This window comes from Ciconia boyciana, chromosome 33 (assembly GCF_034638445.1).
Source record: "Ciconia boyciana chromosome 33, ASM3463844v1, whole genome shotgun sequence".
NCBI classification, from domain to species: Eukaryota; Metazoa; Chordata; class Aves; order Ciconiiformes; family Ciconiidae; genus Ciconia; species Ciconia boyciana.
Window position 1 is genome coordinate 1,135,769 of NC_132966.1, and position 19,336 is coordinate 1,155,104.

The 19,336-nt window shown below is 68.5% G+C and overlaps 3 protein-coding genes across 3 annotated transcripts in view; 1 reads left to right on the plus strand and 2 right to left on the minus strand.

The window, feature by feature from the left end:
• The window catches only part of HIF3A (hypoxia inducible factor 3 subunit alpha), a 30,532-nt gene extending 21,762 nt beyond the window's left edge, over positions 1–8,770 (minus strand). The window contains exon 1 of the mRNA XM_072848730.1: positions 8,706–8,770. Within this exon, the coding sequence (XP_072704831.1) occupies positions 8,706–8,728 (23 nt within the window). The 5' untranslated portion in view covers positions 8,729–8,770. The remainder of the gene's footprint in view (positions 1–8,705) is intronic.
• Positions 8,771–9,492: 722 nt separating this feature from the next.
• Positions 9,493–12,582, plus strand: SNRPD2 (small nuclear ribonucleoprotein D2 polypeptide). The gene is made up of 3 exons (XM_072848803.1): positions 9,493–9,642; positions 10,436–10,615; positions 12,210–12,582. Coding segments are annotated over exons 1-3 (357 nt in total). The 5' UTR covers positions 9,493–9,640; the 3' UTR covers positions 12,385–12,582.
• A 5,146-nt stretch (positions 12,583–17,728) lies between these two features.
• COX7A1 (cytochrome c oxidase subunit 7A1) lies at positions 17,729–19,213 on the minus strand. The gene is made up of 3 exons (XM_072848731.1): positions 19,013–19,213; positions 18,803–18,887; positions 17,729–17,810 (listed from the first exon to the last, which is right to left on the minus strand). Exons 1-3 carry the CDS (start codon positions 19,211–19,213, stop codon positions 17,755–17,757), a joined length of 342 nt encoding a protein of 113 aa, XP_072704832.1. The 3' UTR covers positions 17,729–17,754.
• Between the last annotated feature and the right edge of the window lie 123 nt (positions 19,214–19,336).

Genomic DNA, 19,336 nt, shown 5'->3' on the forward strand with positions numbered 1-19,336 from the left:
TGCATCCGGGTGTGCGTGGGTGTGTGCGGGTGTGCGGGAGTGTGTCCTGGTGTGCATCCGGGTGTGTGCAGGGGTGTCTGGGGGTGTGTCCGAGTCCTGGTGTACATCTGGGTGTGCATCCGGGTGTGCGTGGGTGTGTGCGGGTGTGCCTGCTGTGTGTCCTGGTGTGTGTCAGGGTGTGCCCTGGTGTGCATCCGGGTGTGTCTGGGTGTGTGTCCCAGTCCTGGTGTACATCTGGGTGTGCATGCGTGTGTGTGTCTGGGTGTGTGTGAGTGTGTCCTGGTGTGCATCCGGGTGTGTGCAGGGGTGTCTGCGGGTGTGTGTGTGCGCCCTGCTGTGCATTGGGGTGTGCATCCGGGTGTGTGTCTGTGTGTGTGCAGGTGTGTCTGGGGGTGTGTGAGTGTGTCCAGGTGTGTGTGAGTGTGTCCGGGTGGGTTCAAGTGTGTCCAACTGTGTGTCCGGGTGTTTCCTGGTGTGTGCAGGTGTGTCCGGGTGTGTGACCGGGTGTTTCCTGGTGTGTGCGAGTGTGTCTGGGTGTGTGTGAGTGTGTCCAGGTGTGTGCGAGTGTGTCCTGCTGTGCATATGGGTGCGTGCAATTGTGTCCAGGTGTGTATCCGGGTGTTTCCTGGTGTGTGCAGGTGTGTCCGGGAGTGGGTGAGTGTGTCCCGGTGTGCGTATGGGTGTGTGCAATTGCGTCCGGGTGTTTCCTGGTGTGTGCAGGTGTGTCTGGATGTGCGTGAGTGTGTCTGGGTGTGCATACGGGTGTGTGTGAGTGTGTCCAGGTGTGTGTGAGTGTGTCCCGGTGTGCGCAAGTGTGTCCTGGTGTGTGCAGGGGTGTGTGTGAGTGTGTCCGGGTGTTTCCTGGTGTGTGCAGGTGTATCCCGGTGTGTCTGGGTGTGTGTGAGTGTGTCCGGGTGTGCATACGGGTGTGTGTGAGTGTGTCCTGGTGTGTGCAAGTGTGTCCGGGTGTGCATCAGGGTGTGTGCAGGTGTGTTTGGGTGTGTGTGACTGTGTCCATGTGTGCGCGAGTGTGTCCTGGTGTGCGTAGGGGTGTGCACAAGTGTGTCCCGGTGTGCATATGGGTGTGTGCGAGTGTGTCTGGGTGTTTCCTGGTGTGTGCAGGTGTGTCTGGGTGTGTCCGGGTGTGCGTCAGGGTGTGCACGCGGGTGTGTGCGGGGGTGTCTGTGTGTGTGCGAGTGTGTTTGGGTGTGTGTGAGTGTGTCCCGGTGTGCGTATGGGTGTGTGCGAGTGTGTCCGGGTGTTTCCTGGTGTGTGCAGGTGTGTCCGGGTGTGTGTGAGTGTGTCCGGGTGTGCATGAGAGTGTCCAGGTGTGCGTGAGTGTGTCCCGGTGTGCGTATGGGTGTGTCCGGGTGTGCGTCAGGGTGTGCATGCGGGTGTGCGTGTCCAGCTGGGTGTGTGTGAGTGTGTCCGGCCGTATGTGCAGGGGGGTGTGCCCAGGTGGGTGTGTGGGCGTGTGTTTGGGTGTCCGGGTGTGTCCGTGGGCGTGTCCGTGGGTCTGTGGGTGTATCCGTGGGTGTGTCCGTGGGTGTTTGCATGCAGGGGTGTGCGTCTGTGTCCGTGGGTGTGTCCGTGGGTGTCTGGGTGTGTCCGTGGGTCTGTGGGTGTGTCCGTGGGTGTTTACATGCAGGGGTGTGCGTCTGTGTCTGTGGGTGTGTCCGTGGGTGTGTCCGTGGGTGTCTGGATGTGTCCATGGGTCTGTGGGTGTATCCGTGGGTGTGTCCGTGGGTGTTTACATGCAGGGGTGTGCGTCTGTGTCCGTGGGTGTGTCCGTGGGGGTGTCCGTGGGTGTCTGGGCGTGTCCGTGGGTCTGTGGGTGTATCCGTGGGCGTGTCCGTGGGTGTGTCCGTGGGTGTGTCCGTGGGTGTCTGGGTGTGTCCGTGGGTCTGTGGGTGTATCCGTGGGTGTGTCCGTGGGTGTTTACATGCAGGGGTGTGCGTCTGTGTCCGTGGGTGTGTCCGTGGGTGTGTCCATGCTGGGGGGGGTGTCTGTGTGTCCAGGGGTGTGTCTGTGGGTGGGTCCGGGTGGGTCCAGGTGGGTGTCCAAGTGTTTCTGGGTGGGGGTGCGTGTGCCCGGGGGTGGGTGTGCCCGTGGGTGTGGGTGTGTCTGTGTGTTCACGGGTGTGTCCGTGGGTGTCTGGGTGGGTGTGTCTGCGGGGGGGGGTATCTGCGTGGGTGTGTCCGTGGGTGTGCGGGGGGTGTGTCCACGTGGGTGTGGGTGTGTCTGTGTGTCCATGGGTGTGTCCGTGGGTGTGCGGGGGGGGCGGTGTGTCTGTGTGGGTGTCCGCGGGTGGGTGGGTGTGCGGGGGGAGGTTGTTCATGCGTGTCCGTGTGTCCCCACGTGTGCCCATGTGTGCACATGCGTGGGTGTGCATGTGGGGGGGCGCATGTGTGTGCACACGCGAGGGTGTGTGCACGCGTGGGGGGGAGGGACTGTGTGCATCCGTGTCCATGCGTGTCCATGTGTCCGTGGGTATCCGCGTGTGTCCATGCATGTGCGTGTCCGTGTGTCCATGCGCGTGTCCGTGTGTGCGTGTCCGTGTGTCTGTGTGTCCACGTGTCTGTGTGTGTCCATGGGTCCGTGTGTGTACCCGTGTGTGTCCGTGTGTGTGTCCGTGTGTGCGTATCCGTGTGTGTGTCCATGCATGTGCGTGTCCATGTGTGTGTCCGTGTGTCCATGTGTGTCTCCATGTCCGTGTCCGTGTCTGTGTGTCCACATGTCCGTGTGTGTGTCCGTGTGTCCATGTGTGTCCGTGTGTATCCATGCATGTCCATGCATGTGCGTGTCCGTGTGTCCGTGTGTCCATGTGTGCGTATCCGTGTGTGTGTCCATGCATGTGCGTGTCCATGTGTGTGTCCGTGTGTCCATGTGCGTGTCCGTGTGTGTGTCCGTGTGTCCATGTGCGTGTCCGTGTGTGCGTGTCCGTGTGTCTGTGTGTCCACGTGTCCGTGTGTGTCCATGGGTCCGTGTGTGTGTCCGTGTGTGTACCCGTGCGTGTCCGTGTGTCCATGTGCGCGTCCCTGTGTGTGTATCCGTGTGTGTGTCCATGCATGTGCGTGTCCATGTGTGTGTCCATGTGTCCATGTGTGTGTCCATGTCCGTGTCCGTGTGTCTGTGTGTCCACATGTCCATGTGTGTGTCCGTGTGTCCATGTGTGTCCGTGTGTATCCATGCATGTCCATGCATGTGCATGTCCGTGTGTCCGTGTGTCTGTCCGTGTGTATCCATGCGGGTCCATGCATGTGCGTGTCCGTGTGTGTCCATGTGTGCGTATCCATGTGTGTGTCCATGCATGTGCATGTCCGTGTGTGTGTCCGTGTGTCCATGTGCGTGTCCGTGTGTGTCCATGCATGTGCGTGTCCATGTGTGTGTCCGTGTGTCCATGTGCGTGTCCGTGTGTGCATGTCCGTGTGTCTGTGTGTCCACGTGTCCGTGTGTGTCCATGGGTCCGTGTGTGTGTCCGTGTGTACCCGTGCGTGTCCGTGTGTCCATGTGCGCGTCCCTGTGTGCGTATCCGTGTGTGTGTCCATGCATGTGCGTGTCCATGTGTGTGTCCGTGTGTCCATGTGTCTGTCCATGTCCGTGTCCATGTGTCTGTGTGTCCACATGTCCATGCGTGTGTCCGTGTGTCCATGTGTGTCCGTGTGTATCCATGCATGTCCACGCATGTGCGTGTCCATGTGTCCGTGTGTCCATGTGTGCGTATCCGTGTGTGTGTCCATGCATGTGCGTGTCCATGTGTGTGTCCGTGTGTCCATGTGCGTGTCCGTGTGCGTGTCCATGTGTCCATGTGCGTGTCTGTGTGTGCGTGTCCATGTGTCTGTGTGTCCACGTGTCCGTGTGTGTCCATGGGTCCGTGTGTGTGTCCGTGTGTGTACCCGTGCGTGTCCGTGTGTCCATGTGCGCGTCCCTGTGTGCGTGCCCGTGTGTGTGTCCATGCATGTGTGTGTCCATGTGTGTGTCCGTGTGTCCATGTGTGTGTCCATGTCCGTGTGTCTGTGTGTCCACATGTCCGTGTGTGTGTCCATGTGTCCATGTGTGTCCGTGTGTATCCATGCATGTCCATGCATGTGCATGTCCGTGTGTCCGTGTGTCCGTGTGTCTGTCCGTGTGTATCCATGCGGGTCCATGCATGTGCGTGTCCATGTGTGTGTCCGTGTGTCCATGTGCGTGTCCGTGTGTGCATGTCCGTGTGTCCGTGTGTCCGTGTGTGCATATCTGTGTGTGTGCCCATGCATGTGCGTGCCCGTGTGTCTGTGTCCGTGTGTCCACGTGTGCGTGTGTCTCCATGTGTCCGTGTGTATGTGTGTGTGTGTCCATGCATGTGCGTGTCTGTGTGTCTGTGTGTCTACGTGTCCGTGTGTGTCCATGGGTCCGTGTGTGTACCCGTGTGTGTCCGTGTGTCCATGTGCGTGCGGTGTTCGTGTGTGTCTCCATGTGTCCATGTGTGTGTCTGTGTGTCCATGCGCGTGTCCGTGTGTGTCCGTGTGTCCGCGTGTCCCCTTGTGTGTCCGTGTGTCCCTGTGTGTGTCCGTGTGTCCCGTGCGTGTCCATCTGTCCGGGTGCGTGCGGTGTCCGTGTGTGTCCCTGTGTGTCCCGTGTGTGTCCGTGTGTGCCCGTGTGTCCCGTGCGTGTCCGTCTGTCCAGGTGCGTGCGGTGTCCCTGTGTGTGTCCGTGTGTCCCGTGCGTGTCCATGCGTGTCTGTGTGTGTCCATGTGTGTGCCCGTGTGTCCCCGTCTGTCCAGGTGCGTGCAGTGTCCGTGTGTGTGTCCGTGTGTCCCGTGTCTGTCCGTGTGTGTGTCTGTCCCGTGCGTGTCCATGTGTGTCCGTGTGTGTCCGTGTGTCCCATGCATGTCTGTGTGTGTCCATGTGTGTGTCCGTGTGTCCCCGTGTGTGCCTGTGTGTCCCATTTGTGTCCGTCTGTCCAGGTGCGTGCGGTGTCCGTGCCTGTGTCCGTGTGTGTCCCGTGTGTGTCCGTGTGTCCCGTGCGTGTCTGTGTGTGTGTGTGTGTCCGTGTGTCCCCATGTGTGCCCGTGTGTCCCGTGTGTGTCCGTCTATCCGGGTGCGTGCGGTGTCCGTGTGTCCCGTGTGTGTCCGTGTGTGTGTCCGTGTGTCCCGTGTGTGTCCGTGTGTGTGTCCGTGTGTCCCGTGTGTGCCCGTGTGTCCTGTGCGTGTCCGTCTATCCGGGTGTGTGCGGTGTCCGTGTGTGTCCCCGTGTGTCCCATGCGTGTCCGTCTGTCCAGGTGTGTGCGGTGTCCCCGTGTGTGCCTGTGTGTCCCGTGCGTGTCCGTCTGTCCGGGTACGTGCAGTGTCCATGTGTGTGTCCGTGTGTCCCGTGCGTGTCCGTGTGTGTGTCCGTGTGTCCCGTGTGTGCCCGTGTGTCCCGTGCGTGTCCGTCTATCCGGGTGTGTGCGGTGTCCGTGTGTGTCCCCGTGTGTCCCGTGCGTGTCCGTCTGTGTGTGTCCGTGTGTCCCCGTGTGTGCCCGTGTGTCCCGTGCATGTCCGTCTGTCCGGGTACGTGCAGTGTCCGTGTGTGTGTCCGTGTGTCCCGTGCGTGTCCGTGTGTCCCGTGTGTGTCGTGTGTGTGTCCATGTGTCCCGTGCGTGTCCGTGTGTGTGTCCGTGTGTCCCGTGTGTGCCCGTGTGTCCCGTGCATGTCCGTCTGTCCGGGTGCGTGCAGTGTCCATGTGTGTGTCCGTGTGTCCCGTGCGTGTCCGTGTGTGTGTCCGTGTGTGTGTCCGCGTGTCCCCGTGTGTGCCCGTGTGTCCCGTGCGTGTCCGTCTGTCCGGGTGCGTGCGGTGTCCGTGCGTGCCGGGGTGCGTGCGGCCGGCCGGGACGCCCTGTTCCTGTCCCTGGCGTCGTGCCCGGGGGCCGCGGCCGGGGGACACGGGGGGGGGGGAACCCACGAGCGGGGCGGGGCCATGCAAATGCATGCGAATGTATGCAAATGAGAGGCCAGCCCGCACGTGAGCTGGCAGCTCCCGCTCGGGACAGGCTGGCTGCCCCCGCCCCCCCCCGCCGCGCTGGTGGCACTGGGGGAACTGGGAGGAAGCGGCCACTGACTGGGATCAGCACCAGGCACTGACTGGGACCAGAACCGGCCACTGACTGGGACCAGCAACAGCCACTAACTGGGACCAGAACCGGCCACTGACTGGGACCAGCACCAGGCACTGACTGGGACCAGAACCGGCCACTGACTGGGACCAGAAACAGCCACTAACTGGAACCAGCAACAGCCACTAACTGGGACCAGAACTGGCCACTGACTGGGACCAGAACCGGCCACTGACTGGGACCAGCAACTGGCCACTGAGTGGGAACAGAACCGGCCACTAACTGGGACCAGAAACAGCCACTAAGTGGGACCAGAACCGGCCACTGACTGGGACCAGCAACAGCCACTAACTGGAACCAGCAACAGCCACTAACTGGGACCAGAACTGGCCACTGACTGGGACCAGAACCGGCCACTGACTGGGACCAGCAACAGCCACTAACTGGAACCAGCAACAGCCACTAACTGGGACCAGAACTGGCCACTGACTGGGACCAGAACCGGCCACTGACTGGGACCAGAAACAGCCACTAACTGGGACCAGAACTGGCCACTGGCTGGGACCAGCAACAGCCACTAACTGGGACCAGAACCGGCCACTGACTGGGACCAGAACCGGCCACTGACTGGGACCAGCAACAGCCACTAACTGGGACCAGAACTGGCCACTGGCTGGGACCAGCAACAGCCACTAACTGGGACCAGAACTGACCACTGACTGGGACCAGAACCGGCCACTGACTGGGACCAGCAACTGGCCACTGACTGGGAACAGAACCGGCCACTGACTGGGACCAGCAACTGGCCACTGACTGGGAACAGAACCGGCCACTGACTGGGACCAGCAACAGGCACTAACTGGGACCAGAACCGGCCACTGACTGGGACCAGAACCGGCCACTGACTGGGACCAGCACCAGGCACTGACTGGGACCAGAACCGGCCACTGACTGGGACCAGCAACTGGCCACTGACTGGGAACAGAACCGGCCACTGACTGGGACCAGAAACAGCCACTAACTGGGACCAGAACTGGCCACTGGCTGGGACCAGCAACAGCCACTAACTGGGACCAGAACCGGCCACTGACTGGGACCAGCAACAGCCACTAACTGGGACCAGAACCGGCCACTGACTGGGACCAGAACCGGCCACTGCCTGGGACCAGCAACTGGCCACTGACTGGGACCAGCAACAGGCACTAACTGGGACCAGAACCGGCCACTGACTGGGACCAGCAACTGGCCACTGACTGGGACCAGAACCGGCCACTGACTGGGACCAGCACCAGGCACTGACTGGGACCAGCACCGGGCCAGGCTGGGGGGGCTGGGAGGTCCCGGACGCCGGGGTCCCTTTCGCAGCCCCCCTGGGGGCCCTGGGGACCCACTGAGCCGGCGAGGGGACCCACGGGGCCACCCCCCCTTTGGGTGCCTGGCAGGGGACCCGGGCGTCCGGGTGCCGGGGGAGGGGGGGGACGGGGACACGCTGGACGTCCCCGGCCACGTCACGCCAAGGCCACACGTGATGTACACACACGCGCACGTGGGCTCCCGCCCCCCCACCCCCGGGGCGAGCGGCACCGCGGGGCCTCGCACACGCGTGTGCGCCGGTGGGGTTGGGGGTGGGGGGGGGGGGTCTCCTCGTCCTTGCACGCGCGCGTGTGCACCAGGCGGGGACCCCTGGCGTGACGTCACGGGCACCCCGCTCCTGCGGCCGGCGCGGGCCTCGGGCGGCCGCCTGCTGCCGCGTGGCTCGCACGAGGACGCACGAGGACGCACGAGGACGCACGCGGCTCGCGCGAGGCTCGCACGAGGACACGCCCAGCTTTACGCGTGGGGTGCACGAGGACGCCCGCGAGCACCCGCGGCTGCCGCCCCTCGTGCGAGGACCCCCCCTCCTCGTTCATCGGTGGGTGCCACGTGCCCCCACCCACCCAGAGGGGGGGGGTCCCCACCCAGGGGGGTCCCACCCCCCTCCGGGACTCCCCGCACCCACCAGGGGCCGGATCCTGTCCCTCCCCCCCCCCCCAAGAATCGCCCCCGGGACCCCCAGGGGTCGGACCCTGCTTTGCCCCCCGGGGACCCCTCCCCCGGGGAGCCCCCCAAAGGGCCGGATCCTGACCTCCCCCCCGGGGACCCTGCTCCGGGACTCCCCCCCCCCAGGGGGCCTGATCCTGCCCCCTCCCTGGGACCTCGCCAGAACCCTGCCCCGGGACCCCCTCGAGGAGCCGGATCCTGACACACCCCCCGGGGAACCGGACCCGGGGACCCCCCCGGGGGCCGGATCCTGACCCCCACCCCACCCCGGGGTCCCTGCCCCGGGACCCCTCACCGTAGGGCACCGGATCCTGACACACCCCCGGGGACCGGACCCTGGGACCCCCCAGGGGCCGGATCCTGACCCTTCCCCGGGGTCCCTGTCCCCGGGGCCGGATCCTGCCCACCCCGCGGACCCTGCCCCGGGACCCCTCCCAGGGGCCCGATCCTGCCGCCCCCAGGGGCCGGATCCTGCCCCCCCGCCCTGCTCCCCGGGGTCCCTGCCCCGGGACCCCTCCCCCGGGGCCGGACCCTGCCCCGCCCCCGGCCCCCCAGCCCCCCGGCCCCGGGGGCCGGATCCTGCCCCCGTACCTCGCCCCGGGCCGCCCGTCCATGGCCGCCGCTGCCGCCGCCCTCTGCGCGCCCGCACCCACCGCGCCGAGCCCCTCCCCGGCCACGCCCTCCCCGGCCACGCCCCCGGGCCACGCCCCTCCTCGCCCCCACTGGCCGCCGGCCAAAGCCCCCGCCCCGGCCCCGCCCCCCACACGTTGGCCCCGCCCCTGGCCCGCCGCCAAGCCCGAGGCCCCCCAGAGGCCACGCCCACCACCCGCCGGCCCCGCCCCGCTGGGTCCCAGTCCCGGCCGCCGGTCCCACCCCCACCCCCGTCGACTAAGCTCCGCCCCCTGGCACCCGGCCAGAAAGTCCCGCCCCGATAGGCCCCGCCCCTTCGGCACCCGGCCAGACCCCGCCCCCTCTAGCCTCGCCCCGCCCCTGCGCCCCGCCCTTTCCGAGGGGGCGGGGGACACCGGGCAGGGCTCCGCGGGTGTCCGTGACCCCGCTGCAGCCCCCAGCCCCGCCCGCTGCCCCGGCACCGCCCCCTGCACCCCGGCCCCTCCCTGAACCCCCGGCACCCCCCCGCCGGGTTGGGGGCCCAGGCCCCGCACAGCCCCTGCCACGGGGTCCCCAAACCCCCCCACCCGGACACCCCTCAGCCCCCCATGACCGTTTCCAGCCCCCATGACCGTTTCCAGGCCCCCATGACCGTTTCCAGCTCCCCCAGCTGTTTCCAGGCCCCCCTCCCCCCCGTATCCTGCCGCCGTGGCCGTGCCGCGGCCCCGCCCCTTTTCCTCCGCCCCGCCCCTTTCCCCTCCCCGCCCCGCCCACATCCCCCGCGCATGCTTCTTGGCCTCTCCACGCCCGCGGCGGCGCGGTGACCCGGAAATGGAGGTGCGGAGGCGCCGTGACCCGGAAGCGGGACGTGAGGGCGGCGCGCGCGAGTGGAGACGCGGGACCGGAGCGGAGCCGCCATGTGAGGAGGGGCCGGGACCGGGCCGGGGGGGGCCGGGGTCGGGGTCGGGGTCGGGGTGGGTGTGGGGCCGGGCTGGGCCGGGCCGGGCTGAGTCCCCCGTACCTGCTGCCTCCGCGCTGCCCCCGGGCCCCGGTTCGCCGCCCCCAGGGTCCAGCCCCGGAGGCTCCCGTGGTCCCGGCGTCGTCCCCGGTGTTCCCTGAGCGCCCGGTTCCTCGTCCCCCGTGTCTCCGGGCACCCTCGATTTCCCGGCCCTGGTCTCCCCAGGCAGCCGCTGTGTCCCCGGGCACCCCCGGTGTCCCCGGCCCGGTGTCCCCTGCCAACCCCCCGTGTCCCCGGGTGCCCCCCGTTCCCTGTCCTGGTGTCCCCTGCGAGTGCCGGTGCATCCACGCACCCCCCGTACCCCATCCCGGTGTCCCCTGCCACCCTCCGGTGTCCCCTGCCACCCTCCGGTGTCCCCTGCCACCCCTGTTCCCCATCCCGGTGTCCCCTGTTCCCCATCCCGGTGTCCCCTGCCAACCTCCAGTGTCCCCTGCCACCTTCTGTTCCCCATCCCGGTGTCCCCTGTTCCCCACCCCGGTGTCCCCTGCCACCCCCTGTTCCCCACCCCGGTGTGCCCTGCCACCCCTGTTCCCCATCCCGGTGTCCCCTGTTCCCCATCCCGGTGTCCCCTGCCCATCCCAGTGTCCCCTAGCCCCCCATTGCACCCCCAGCACCCCCCGCCCCCGCCATGTCCCCATCCGAACACCCCCTCCCCTCGGTGTCCCCTCGACGTCCCCTCGATGTCCCCGCGCAGGAGCCTGCTGAACAAGCCCAAGAGCGAGATGACGCCGGAGGAGCTGCAGAAGCGGGAGGAAGAGGAGTTCAACACGGGGCCGCTCTCCGTCCTCACCCAGTCCGTCAAGAACAACACCCAGGTCCTCATCAACTGCCGCAACAACAAGAAGCTCCTGGGACGCGTCAAGGCCTTCGACAGGTCCGCCGCGTTGTCCCCAAATTGTCCCCGAGGGGGTCCTTGGTGTCCTGCGGGGGGTCACGTCGCCCGGGTCTGGGGTGTCCCGCTGTGCCCGGGGGCTCCCCGGTCCTGCTCTCCGTTATCCTCGGGGTTTATGATGTCCCCCAGGGTCACCCCTGGGTCCCCCCACCGTCCCCAGTGTCACGCCAGGGTCCCCCCACGCTCCCCAGGGTCCCCCTGGGTCCCACCAGGGTCCCCCCACGCTCCCCAGTGTCCCCCTGGGTCCCCCCACGCTCCCCAGGGTCCCCCTGGGTCACACCAGGGTCCCCCCACGCTCCCCAGTGTCCCCCAAGGTCCCCCCACGCTCCCCAGTGTCCCCCTGGGTCACGCCAGGGTCCCCCCCAGGGTCCCCCCACCGTCCCCTGGGTCACCCCAGGGTCCCCCCACCGTCCCCACCGTCCCCTGGGTCACCCCAGGGTCCCCCCACCGTCCCCAATGTCCCCTGGGTCACGCCAGGGTCCCCCCACGCTCCCCAGTGTCCCCCTGGGTCACGCCAGGGTCCCCCCACGCTCCCCAATGTCCCACTGGGTCACGCCAGGGTCCCCCCACCGTCCCCTGGGTCACCGCAGGGTCCCCGCACGCTCCCCAGTGTCCCCCAGGGTAACACCAGGGTCCCCCCATGCTCCCCAGTGTCCCCCAGGGTCACGCCAGGGTCCCCCCACACTCCCCAGTGTCCCCCTGGGTCATGCCAGGGTCCCCCCACACTCCCCAGTGTCCCACTGGGTCCCCCCACGCTCCCCAATGTCCCACTGGGTCACACCAGGGTCCCCCACGCTCCTCGGTGTCCCCCAGAGGTCCCCCATGCTCCCCAGTGTCCCCTGGGTCACCCCAGGGTCCCCCCACACTCCCCACCGTCCCCAGGGTCACCCCAGGGTCCCCCACGCTCCTCGGTGTCCCCCAGAGGTCCCCCATGCTCCCCAATGTCCCCTGGGTCACCCCAGGATCCCCAAAACGCTTTCTGGGACCTCCGGGGTGCCCAGTATCCCCCTGAGTCACCCCCAAAGCGTCCTCCTGGGTCACCCTCATGTGCCCCATGGTCTCCCTGCTCCTGCTCCTTCCCCTCGGGGTCCCCGGTGTCCCCCTGGGTCACCCCAGGGTCCCCAATGTCCCCATCAGTTACCCCAAGGCCCCCAAAGAGCCCCCGGGGTCCCCAGTGTCCTGCAGGGTCCCCCTGGGGACCCCCATATCCTGCCCGGGTGTGACCCAGCGTCCCCCTGATCCCACGTGTTCCCCTCCGGTGTCCCCACCGTCCCTTTGAGCCCCGCCTGGGGTCCCCAAATTCCCTGGAGATCCTGCTGTGTCCTGGCTGGGGTGCCCCCCCCCCACCATGTCCCTCCGGTGCTGCTGGGTCCCCTTGGGGTCCCCAAAATCTTGCTGGCATCCCCTGCTCCTCAGGACCCCCCCCCCCAAATTTCACCTGCTCTCGCTCCATCTCCTCCCCGTGTCCTCTTGCTCCCCCGCAACCCCTCCATCTCCCCTCAGGGAAGGTGCAGCCCCCTCCTCATATCTAGGAGCGGGGGGCCCCCAAATGTGTGTGTCATGTCCGCCCCCCCAGGCACTGCAACATGGTGCTGGAGAACGTGAAGGAGATGTGGACGGAGGTGCCCAAGAGCGGGAAGGGGAAGAAGAAATCCAAGCCGGTGAACAAGGACCGGTACATCTCCAAAATGTTCCTGCGCGGCGACTCCGTCATCGTCGTCCTGCGCAACCCCCTCAGCGCCGGGAAATAGGGGGACCCCCCCCACCCCGGGGCCCCCCCCCGCCTCCTCTCCCTGGATCCCCTGGGATCCTCTACCACCCCGAGACCCCCTCCTCGGGGTGCCCCGCCGCGTTTCCCGGGGGCCGGCGGCGGCGTGTTGAGCCTCCGCGTGCCGTCCTCGGGCTGGACCCCCTTCCCCCCAACTTCCTATGGGGGCCCCCCTCCCCAACATCTTGTGTGCCCCCCCCCCCGGCTCTCACACAGGGACTCCTTCCCTGTCCTGTTGCCCCCCCGGGGGTATTTGGGGGGTGCTTCCCCCTGGGGGTGCCTGAGCCCCCCCGGGGGGGGGGGTGGGGGCAGAATTGGGGGGTGTCATGTGTGTGTGTCCCCCCCCAGGTGCTGTGCTCACCCCGGGGCAATAAAGCTGGTTCGTTCCTACCTGGTGTTACCCTCTGTGGCCCCCGGGCTGATCTGCCCCTCTCCCCCCCGGGGTCCATATCCCCCCCCCCCCGGGGTCTCCGTTTGCCCCCGAGTCAGAAAATGGGGGGGGGGGGGAGGAGGGCGCGGGGGCGGGGCTAGCGCTAGCACCGCCCCCTACGAGACCACGCCCCGCAGGGTGTCCCGGCGCCGTGCCACGGCGAGACCCCGCCCCTCTCGGGGGGGTGTGTTAGCTTCGCGTAGGCCACGCCCCCCGGCAGAAGTCTCGTCCAACCGGAGGCGTCGCTAACGCGGGCTCCGCCCATCCGTGCAGGCCACGCCCCGCCACAGTCTTGGCGCCGGCGCCGCCCGGGCGAGGTGCGAGCGCGGGATTCCTCGGACCCGCCCCCCGGGCCTGGGACCCGCCCCCCGACCTGGGACCCCCGCCCCGGGCCCGGCCCCCCTCCGGGCCTGGCATCCCCCTGGGTCTGAGCCCCCCCTCTCGATTTGGGACACCCACCCCCCGGGCCTGGGATCCCCCGGGGTCTGAGCCCCGGGACCCCCCGGTCTGGGACCCCCCCGGTCTGGGACCCCCTGGGGCCGTTTGACCCCGGCACTTCACCCCCGCAGATGCGGCAGCCGGGGGCAGCACCAGGGCCCGAAGCCGCCCCGCAGCCACCGGTGAGGGGGCGGGGGGCACCGCGTCCCGCCGCGTGTCACCCCCGTGTCACCCCCCGTGTCACCCCCGTCACACCCCTCCCGCGCCACACTCCCCCGTGTCACCCCCCGTGTCAGCCCCTGCCCCCAGTGCCCCATGGTGTCCCCTCTGTGTCCCCTCCCCGTGCCCCCCACGCCCCCGCCTCGTGTCCCTCCGTGTCCCCCCCCCGTGTGTCCCTCCCCCTGTCCCCCCCGTGTCCCTCCCCCAGTGTCCCCCCCATGTCCTCCCCCACATCTGTGTGTGTCCCCCCATGCCCTCCCCGGTGTCCCCCACCCGTGCCACCTCCGGTGTCCCCCATGTCCCCCCCGGTGTCCCCAGGCCCCCGCCGGGACTGGCGCTCGCTGCTGCGGGACCTGGCCCGGATGGTGCCGTGGCCCCGCGGTGGGGGGCCCCACCCAGGTACGGGGGCGGGGGGGGGACACAGGGTGACGAGGGTGGGGACCTGGGTGCTGGGGGGTCTTGGAGAGGGCTGGGGGGGCAGCCTGCCGGGGGGTCTCAGGGGGTCCTGGGGGGGATCAGGGTGCTGAGGGCGAGACGGGGGGTCCTGGGTGCTGGGGAGGTCGGGGCGGGGGGGGGGCTGGGTGCTGGGGGGCTGCACCCCACGGCTCCCCCCAGGGGCAGGTCCTGCAGCACGTCCTGGGGTACATCCGGCACCTGCAGAGGAGCCTGAGCATCGCCCGGGGGGGGGCAGGTAATGGGGACCCCCAGGACCCCCCCCATTCAGGGACCCTCTCCCTGACCCCCACCCCAATTTTTGGGCCGCCCCAGGGACCCTCCACTCATTGCCCCCCTTTCCTCCCCCCAAGCCCCACTGCCCATTTGGGGGACCCCCCAATTGGGGAATCCCCCCCCTCAGTGACACCCCCCATCCCCGCAGGCCGCCCCGGTGACGGTGACACCGCGGAGGTGGGACCGAGCACTGGGGCCACACGAGGGTAAGTGACATTGGGGGGGCATTTCAGGGGGCACCCCAAGGTGCTGACCCCTCCCCTCTCGCCCCCCCAGCTCCCCCAGGCAGCGGCTGGTGCCCTACGAGGAGGAGGAGGAGATGGGGGGGCCCAGCAGCCCCTGGCTGGGCCCTACTGGGCCATACTGGGAGGCACTGGGTTGGGAAGGGGGAGTCCCCCTGTCCCCCCCGAGGCGGGGGGCTGCTGGGGCTCAGCCCCTCCCTGCTGGCCTCGCCGCCCCCCCCGGGACCCCCCGATGACGTGGCACGAGGTGGGTTTGGGGGGGCCGGGGGGTGACAATGTGTGCATGTGTCCCCTGCTCGGTGTCACCGTGTGTCCCCCCCCCCAGCCCTCTTCGCAGACGTCTGTCTCAGCCCACAGGTAGGGACTGTCACCCCCCACCCCGATGTCACCCCCTCTGGTGTCACACCCCCCCCCCCTCCGGTGTCACCCCCAGGGGACACGATTGTCCCCACAGGCCCCAGTGGTGGCACCGCAGGAGGTGGTGGCCGGTGGCAGCCCGGTGACCCCTGGGGTGGCCGTGGGGATGGGGGGGACACCGCGGGGACAGCGGGGACGGGGACAGGGTGGCCCCCCGCCCCAAGAAGAAATGCGTCAATGGGTTCATCATGTTCTGCCGCCTCAACCGGAAACCCTACATCAGGTGGGGACGTGGGGACAATGGGGGGGACATGGGGACCTGGGGACCCCGGGGAGAATGGGGACATGGGGACATTGGGGTCCCAGGAGGACCATGAGGACCCCAGGGGGATGGAGACCCTGGGGACAATGGGGACCTGGAGAGGACCTGGGGACCCCAGGGAGGATGGGGACATTGGGGTCCCCAGGGAGGACATGGGGACTCTGGGGACAACATGGGGACCCCAGGGAGGATGGGGACATTGGGTCCCCAGGAGGGACATGGGGACCCCAGGGGGATGGGGACTCTGGGGACATGGGGACCCCAGGGGGGACATGGGGACCCCAGGGGGATGGGGACCCTGGGGACAATGGGGACCTGGAGAGGACCTGGGGACCCCGGGGAGGAGGGGGACATGGGGGCCCCCAGGGAGGACATGGGGACTCTGGGGACAACATGGGGACCCCAGGGAGGATGGGGACATTGGGAGCCCGGGGGGGACATGGGGACCCCAGGGGGATGGGGACATTGGGAGCCCAGGGGGGACATGGGGACCCGAGGGGGATGGGGACCCTGGGGACATGGGGACCCGAGGGAGGATGGGGACTCTGGGGACATTGGGACCCCAGGGGATGGGGACATTGGGAGCCCAGGGGGACATGGGGACCCCAGGGGGATGGGGACTCTGGGGACATGGGGACCCCAGGGGGGACATGGGGACCCCAGGAGGACATGGGGACCCTGGGGACAACATGGGAACCCCAGGGAGGGAGGGGGACATGGGCACCCCAGGGGGGACATGGGGACCCCAGGGGGATGGGGACCCTGGGGACAATGGGGACCTGGAGAGGACCTGGGGACCCCAGGGAGGATGGGGACATTGGGGTCCCCAGGGAGGACATGGGGACTCTGGGGACAACATGGGGACCCCAGGGAGGATGGGGACATTGGGAGCCCAGGGGGGACATGGGGACCCCAGGGGGATGGGGACATTGGGAGCCCAGGGGGGACATGGGGACCCGAGGGGGATGGGGACCCTGGGGACATGGGGACCCGAGGGAGGATGGGGACTCTGGGGACATTGGGACCCCAGGGGATGGGGACATTGGGAGCCCAGGGGGACATGGGGACCCCAGGGGATGGGGACTCTGGGGACATGGGGACCCCAGGGGGGACATGGGGACCCCAGGAGGACATGGGGACCCTGGGGACAACATGGGGACCCCAGGGAGGATGGGGACAGCAGAGAGGGACATGAGCGCTGGGGGGGGGGGGACACACACACGACACGGGGACCAGTGGGGGGGGGGTCCTGGGGTGGTGACACCCCCGGTGACGGTGCCAGTGCCCACCCGGGGCTGGCGTCCACCGCGGCCACGCGGGAGCTGGCGCAGCTCTGGCGCAGCCTCAGCCCCGACGAGCGCCGTCCGTACTGGTACGTACTGGTTCATACTGGGCGCCAGGGTCCCCCCCCCTCTGCGGATGCCTGGGGGGAGGGGGGGGGTGTCCCCCGGACCCTGGGGTCCCCGCAGTGTCCCCTCTGTCCCCCGCAGCCTGCGGGCCCGGCGGTTCAGCCGCCTGCACGACCGGGTGATGCGGCCGGACGGGGACGGGGACGGGGACGGGGACGGGGACGGGGACGGTGACACCGAACCCCCCGTGCCCCTCCAGCTGCTGCTGGCCACCCACGCTGGCACGCTCGGGGGGGGCCCTCTGCCACCCTGATGTCCCCTCCTGTCCCCAGCCCTGGCCCTGGCCTTGTCCCCTGTCCCAGTACCCCCACCCACCCCTGTCCCCATCCTGGCCCTGTCCCCATCCCTGTTCTTGTCCCCACCCCTGTCCCCATCCCGTCCTCATCCCTTCTCTGTCCTTGTCCTCGTCCCCTCCCCTGTCCCCATCCTGTCACTGCCCATGTCCCCATCCCTGTCCCCACACCATCCTTGTCCCTGTCCCCACCCCTGTCCCCGTCCCCATCCTGTCACTGTCCCTGTCCCCATCCCTGTTCTTGTCCCTGTCCCCATCCTGTCACTGCCCATGTCCCCATCCCTGTCCCCACACCATCCTTGTCCCTGTCCCCACCCCTGTCCCCACCCCTGTCCTCGTCCCCATCCTGTCACTGTCCCTGTCCCCCTGTTCTTGTCCCCACCCCTGTCCCCATCCCCATCCTGTCACTGTCCCCATCCCCGTCCCCATCCCTGTTCTTGTCCCTGTCTCCATCCTGTCCCTGTCCCTGTCCCCATCCTGTCCCTGTCCCTGTCCCCACCCTGTCCCCATCCCTGTCCTTGTCCCCATCCCTGCCCCTCTCCCTCCTCTGTCCTTGTCCCCATCCTGTCCCCATCCCCGTTCCTGGTGGTTTTAACCCCAAAACTATTTATTCACCTGAGGGGGGGCTGGTCCTGCCCTGGAGGGGGACGGGGACACCTGGGGACACCCTGGGGACACTTGGGGACCCCCCCCGAGGCAGTGGCCATCCCAACCGGGCGCTCGCTGAGTTGGGCAATAAAATCCCTTCGCTTTCTCTGTGCCCCCCCCCTTGGCCCTCTGTGTCCCCCCCTTGTCCCTCTGTGTCCCCCGTGTGTGTCCCCATGTGTCCCCCACCGTGTCCCCGGTGTCCCCAACCAGGCCGACAGCTTCATCAGAGCCTTTTATTGCCGGGGGGTGGGGGGCCCCAGGACCCCCTCAATTCTTCTTGGGCTTCGAGCCCTGAGCCAGCGACCACAGCGAGTAGCAAGTGCCTGGGGGGGGGGGGCAGGAGATCAGGGACCCCCCCGGGGCCATCTGGGGACCCCCTGTCCCCCCCAAGGGACCCAGGCATCTGGGGACCCCCTGTCCCCCCCCGGGGACCCTGGCGTCCGGGCTCTCGGTCCCCCTTAGCCACCCCCCACCACGGGACCGGCGTCCGGGCGGGCGTTCCCCCCAGGGCTAAAAATAGAACCCAGGCGTCCTGTGTGTCCCCCTCCAGGGGACCCCGGGGTCCTGGCCCCCCCAGGGGTCCTGTGTCACCCCCCGGGGTGCTGTCCCCCCGGGGACCCCTGGGGTCCTGTGTCCCCCCAGGGGTGCTGTGTCCCCCCTTGCCCAGGAGACCCCACAGGGGTCCTGTGTGTCCCCCCCGAGTTCCTGTCCCCCCCAGGGGTCGTGTCCCCCCAGGAGTCCTGTTCCCCCCGGGGTCCTGTCTCCCCCTCTAGGGGACCCCAGGGTCGTGTCCCCCCCCAGGGATCCTGTCCCCCCAGGGATCCTGCCCCCCAGGGGTCCTGTCCCCCCCCAGGGATCCTGTCACCCTCTCCCAGGGATCCTGTCCCCCCCCAGGGATCCTGTCCCCCCCCCAGGAGTCCTGTTCCCCCCCGGGGTCCTGTCTCCCCCTCCAGGGGACCCCAGGGGTCCTGTCCCCCCCCAGGGATCCTGTCCCCCTCTCCCAGGGATCCTGCCCCCCCAGGGGTCCTGTCCCCCCCACCCCCGAGGTCCTGTCCGTCCCCCCCAGGGGACTCCAGGGATCCTGTCCCCCACTGGGGTCCTGTCCCCCCAGGAGTCCTGTCCCCCCTCAGGGGACCCAAGGGGTCCTGTGTGTGTCCCCCCGGGGTCCTGTGTCCCCCCGGGTCCTGCCACCCCCCGGGGTCCTGTCCCCTCCAGGGGACCCCAGGGGTCCTGTGTCCCCCCCGGCTCCTGCCCCTCCAGGGGACCCCAGGGGTCCTGTGTCCCCCCGGCTCCTGCCCCCCGGCTCCGGCCGTACCCACGGAGCAGATGAGGGTGGTGAGGCTGTAGAGGGCCGAGTCCATGGCCCCCCCCTTGAGATGCACCGGGAGCCCGTTGTCCTCCTGGGGGGGGGACACACACGGACGGACACAAACACACGACAAGGGACATGGGGGGGGGGGTCAGACACCTCCCCCCCAAGGGACCCAGGATTCCGGGGTGTCGTGTGTGTCCCCCCCCCCCTCACCTGGAAGAGCTTCTGGTGCTCCTGGACGCGGTTGTGGAGGTGCCGGGGGGGGGCGGCGGGACCCAGCGACCGCAGCAGCCCCAGGGGGTGGCCTTGGTGGGGGGTCGTCGGGGAGGGGGAGCCGGACCCCCCGACAACCCCCCAAACCAGCACTCCCCGGAGAGACACCCCCATAAATCCCCCTCTGTAGTCAGCCCCCATAGGTGCCCCCCATAGGTGCCCCCCATAGGGTGTCCCCCCCATAGGGTGTCCCCCCCCGAACCCCCCGTGACCCCTTCATACAGCTCTTCCCATGCCCCCTCCCCCAAAAGACCCTTCCCAGGG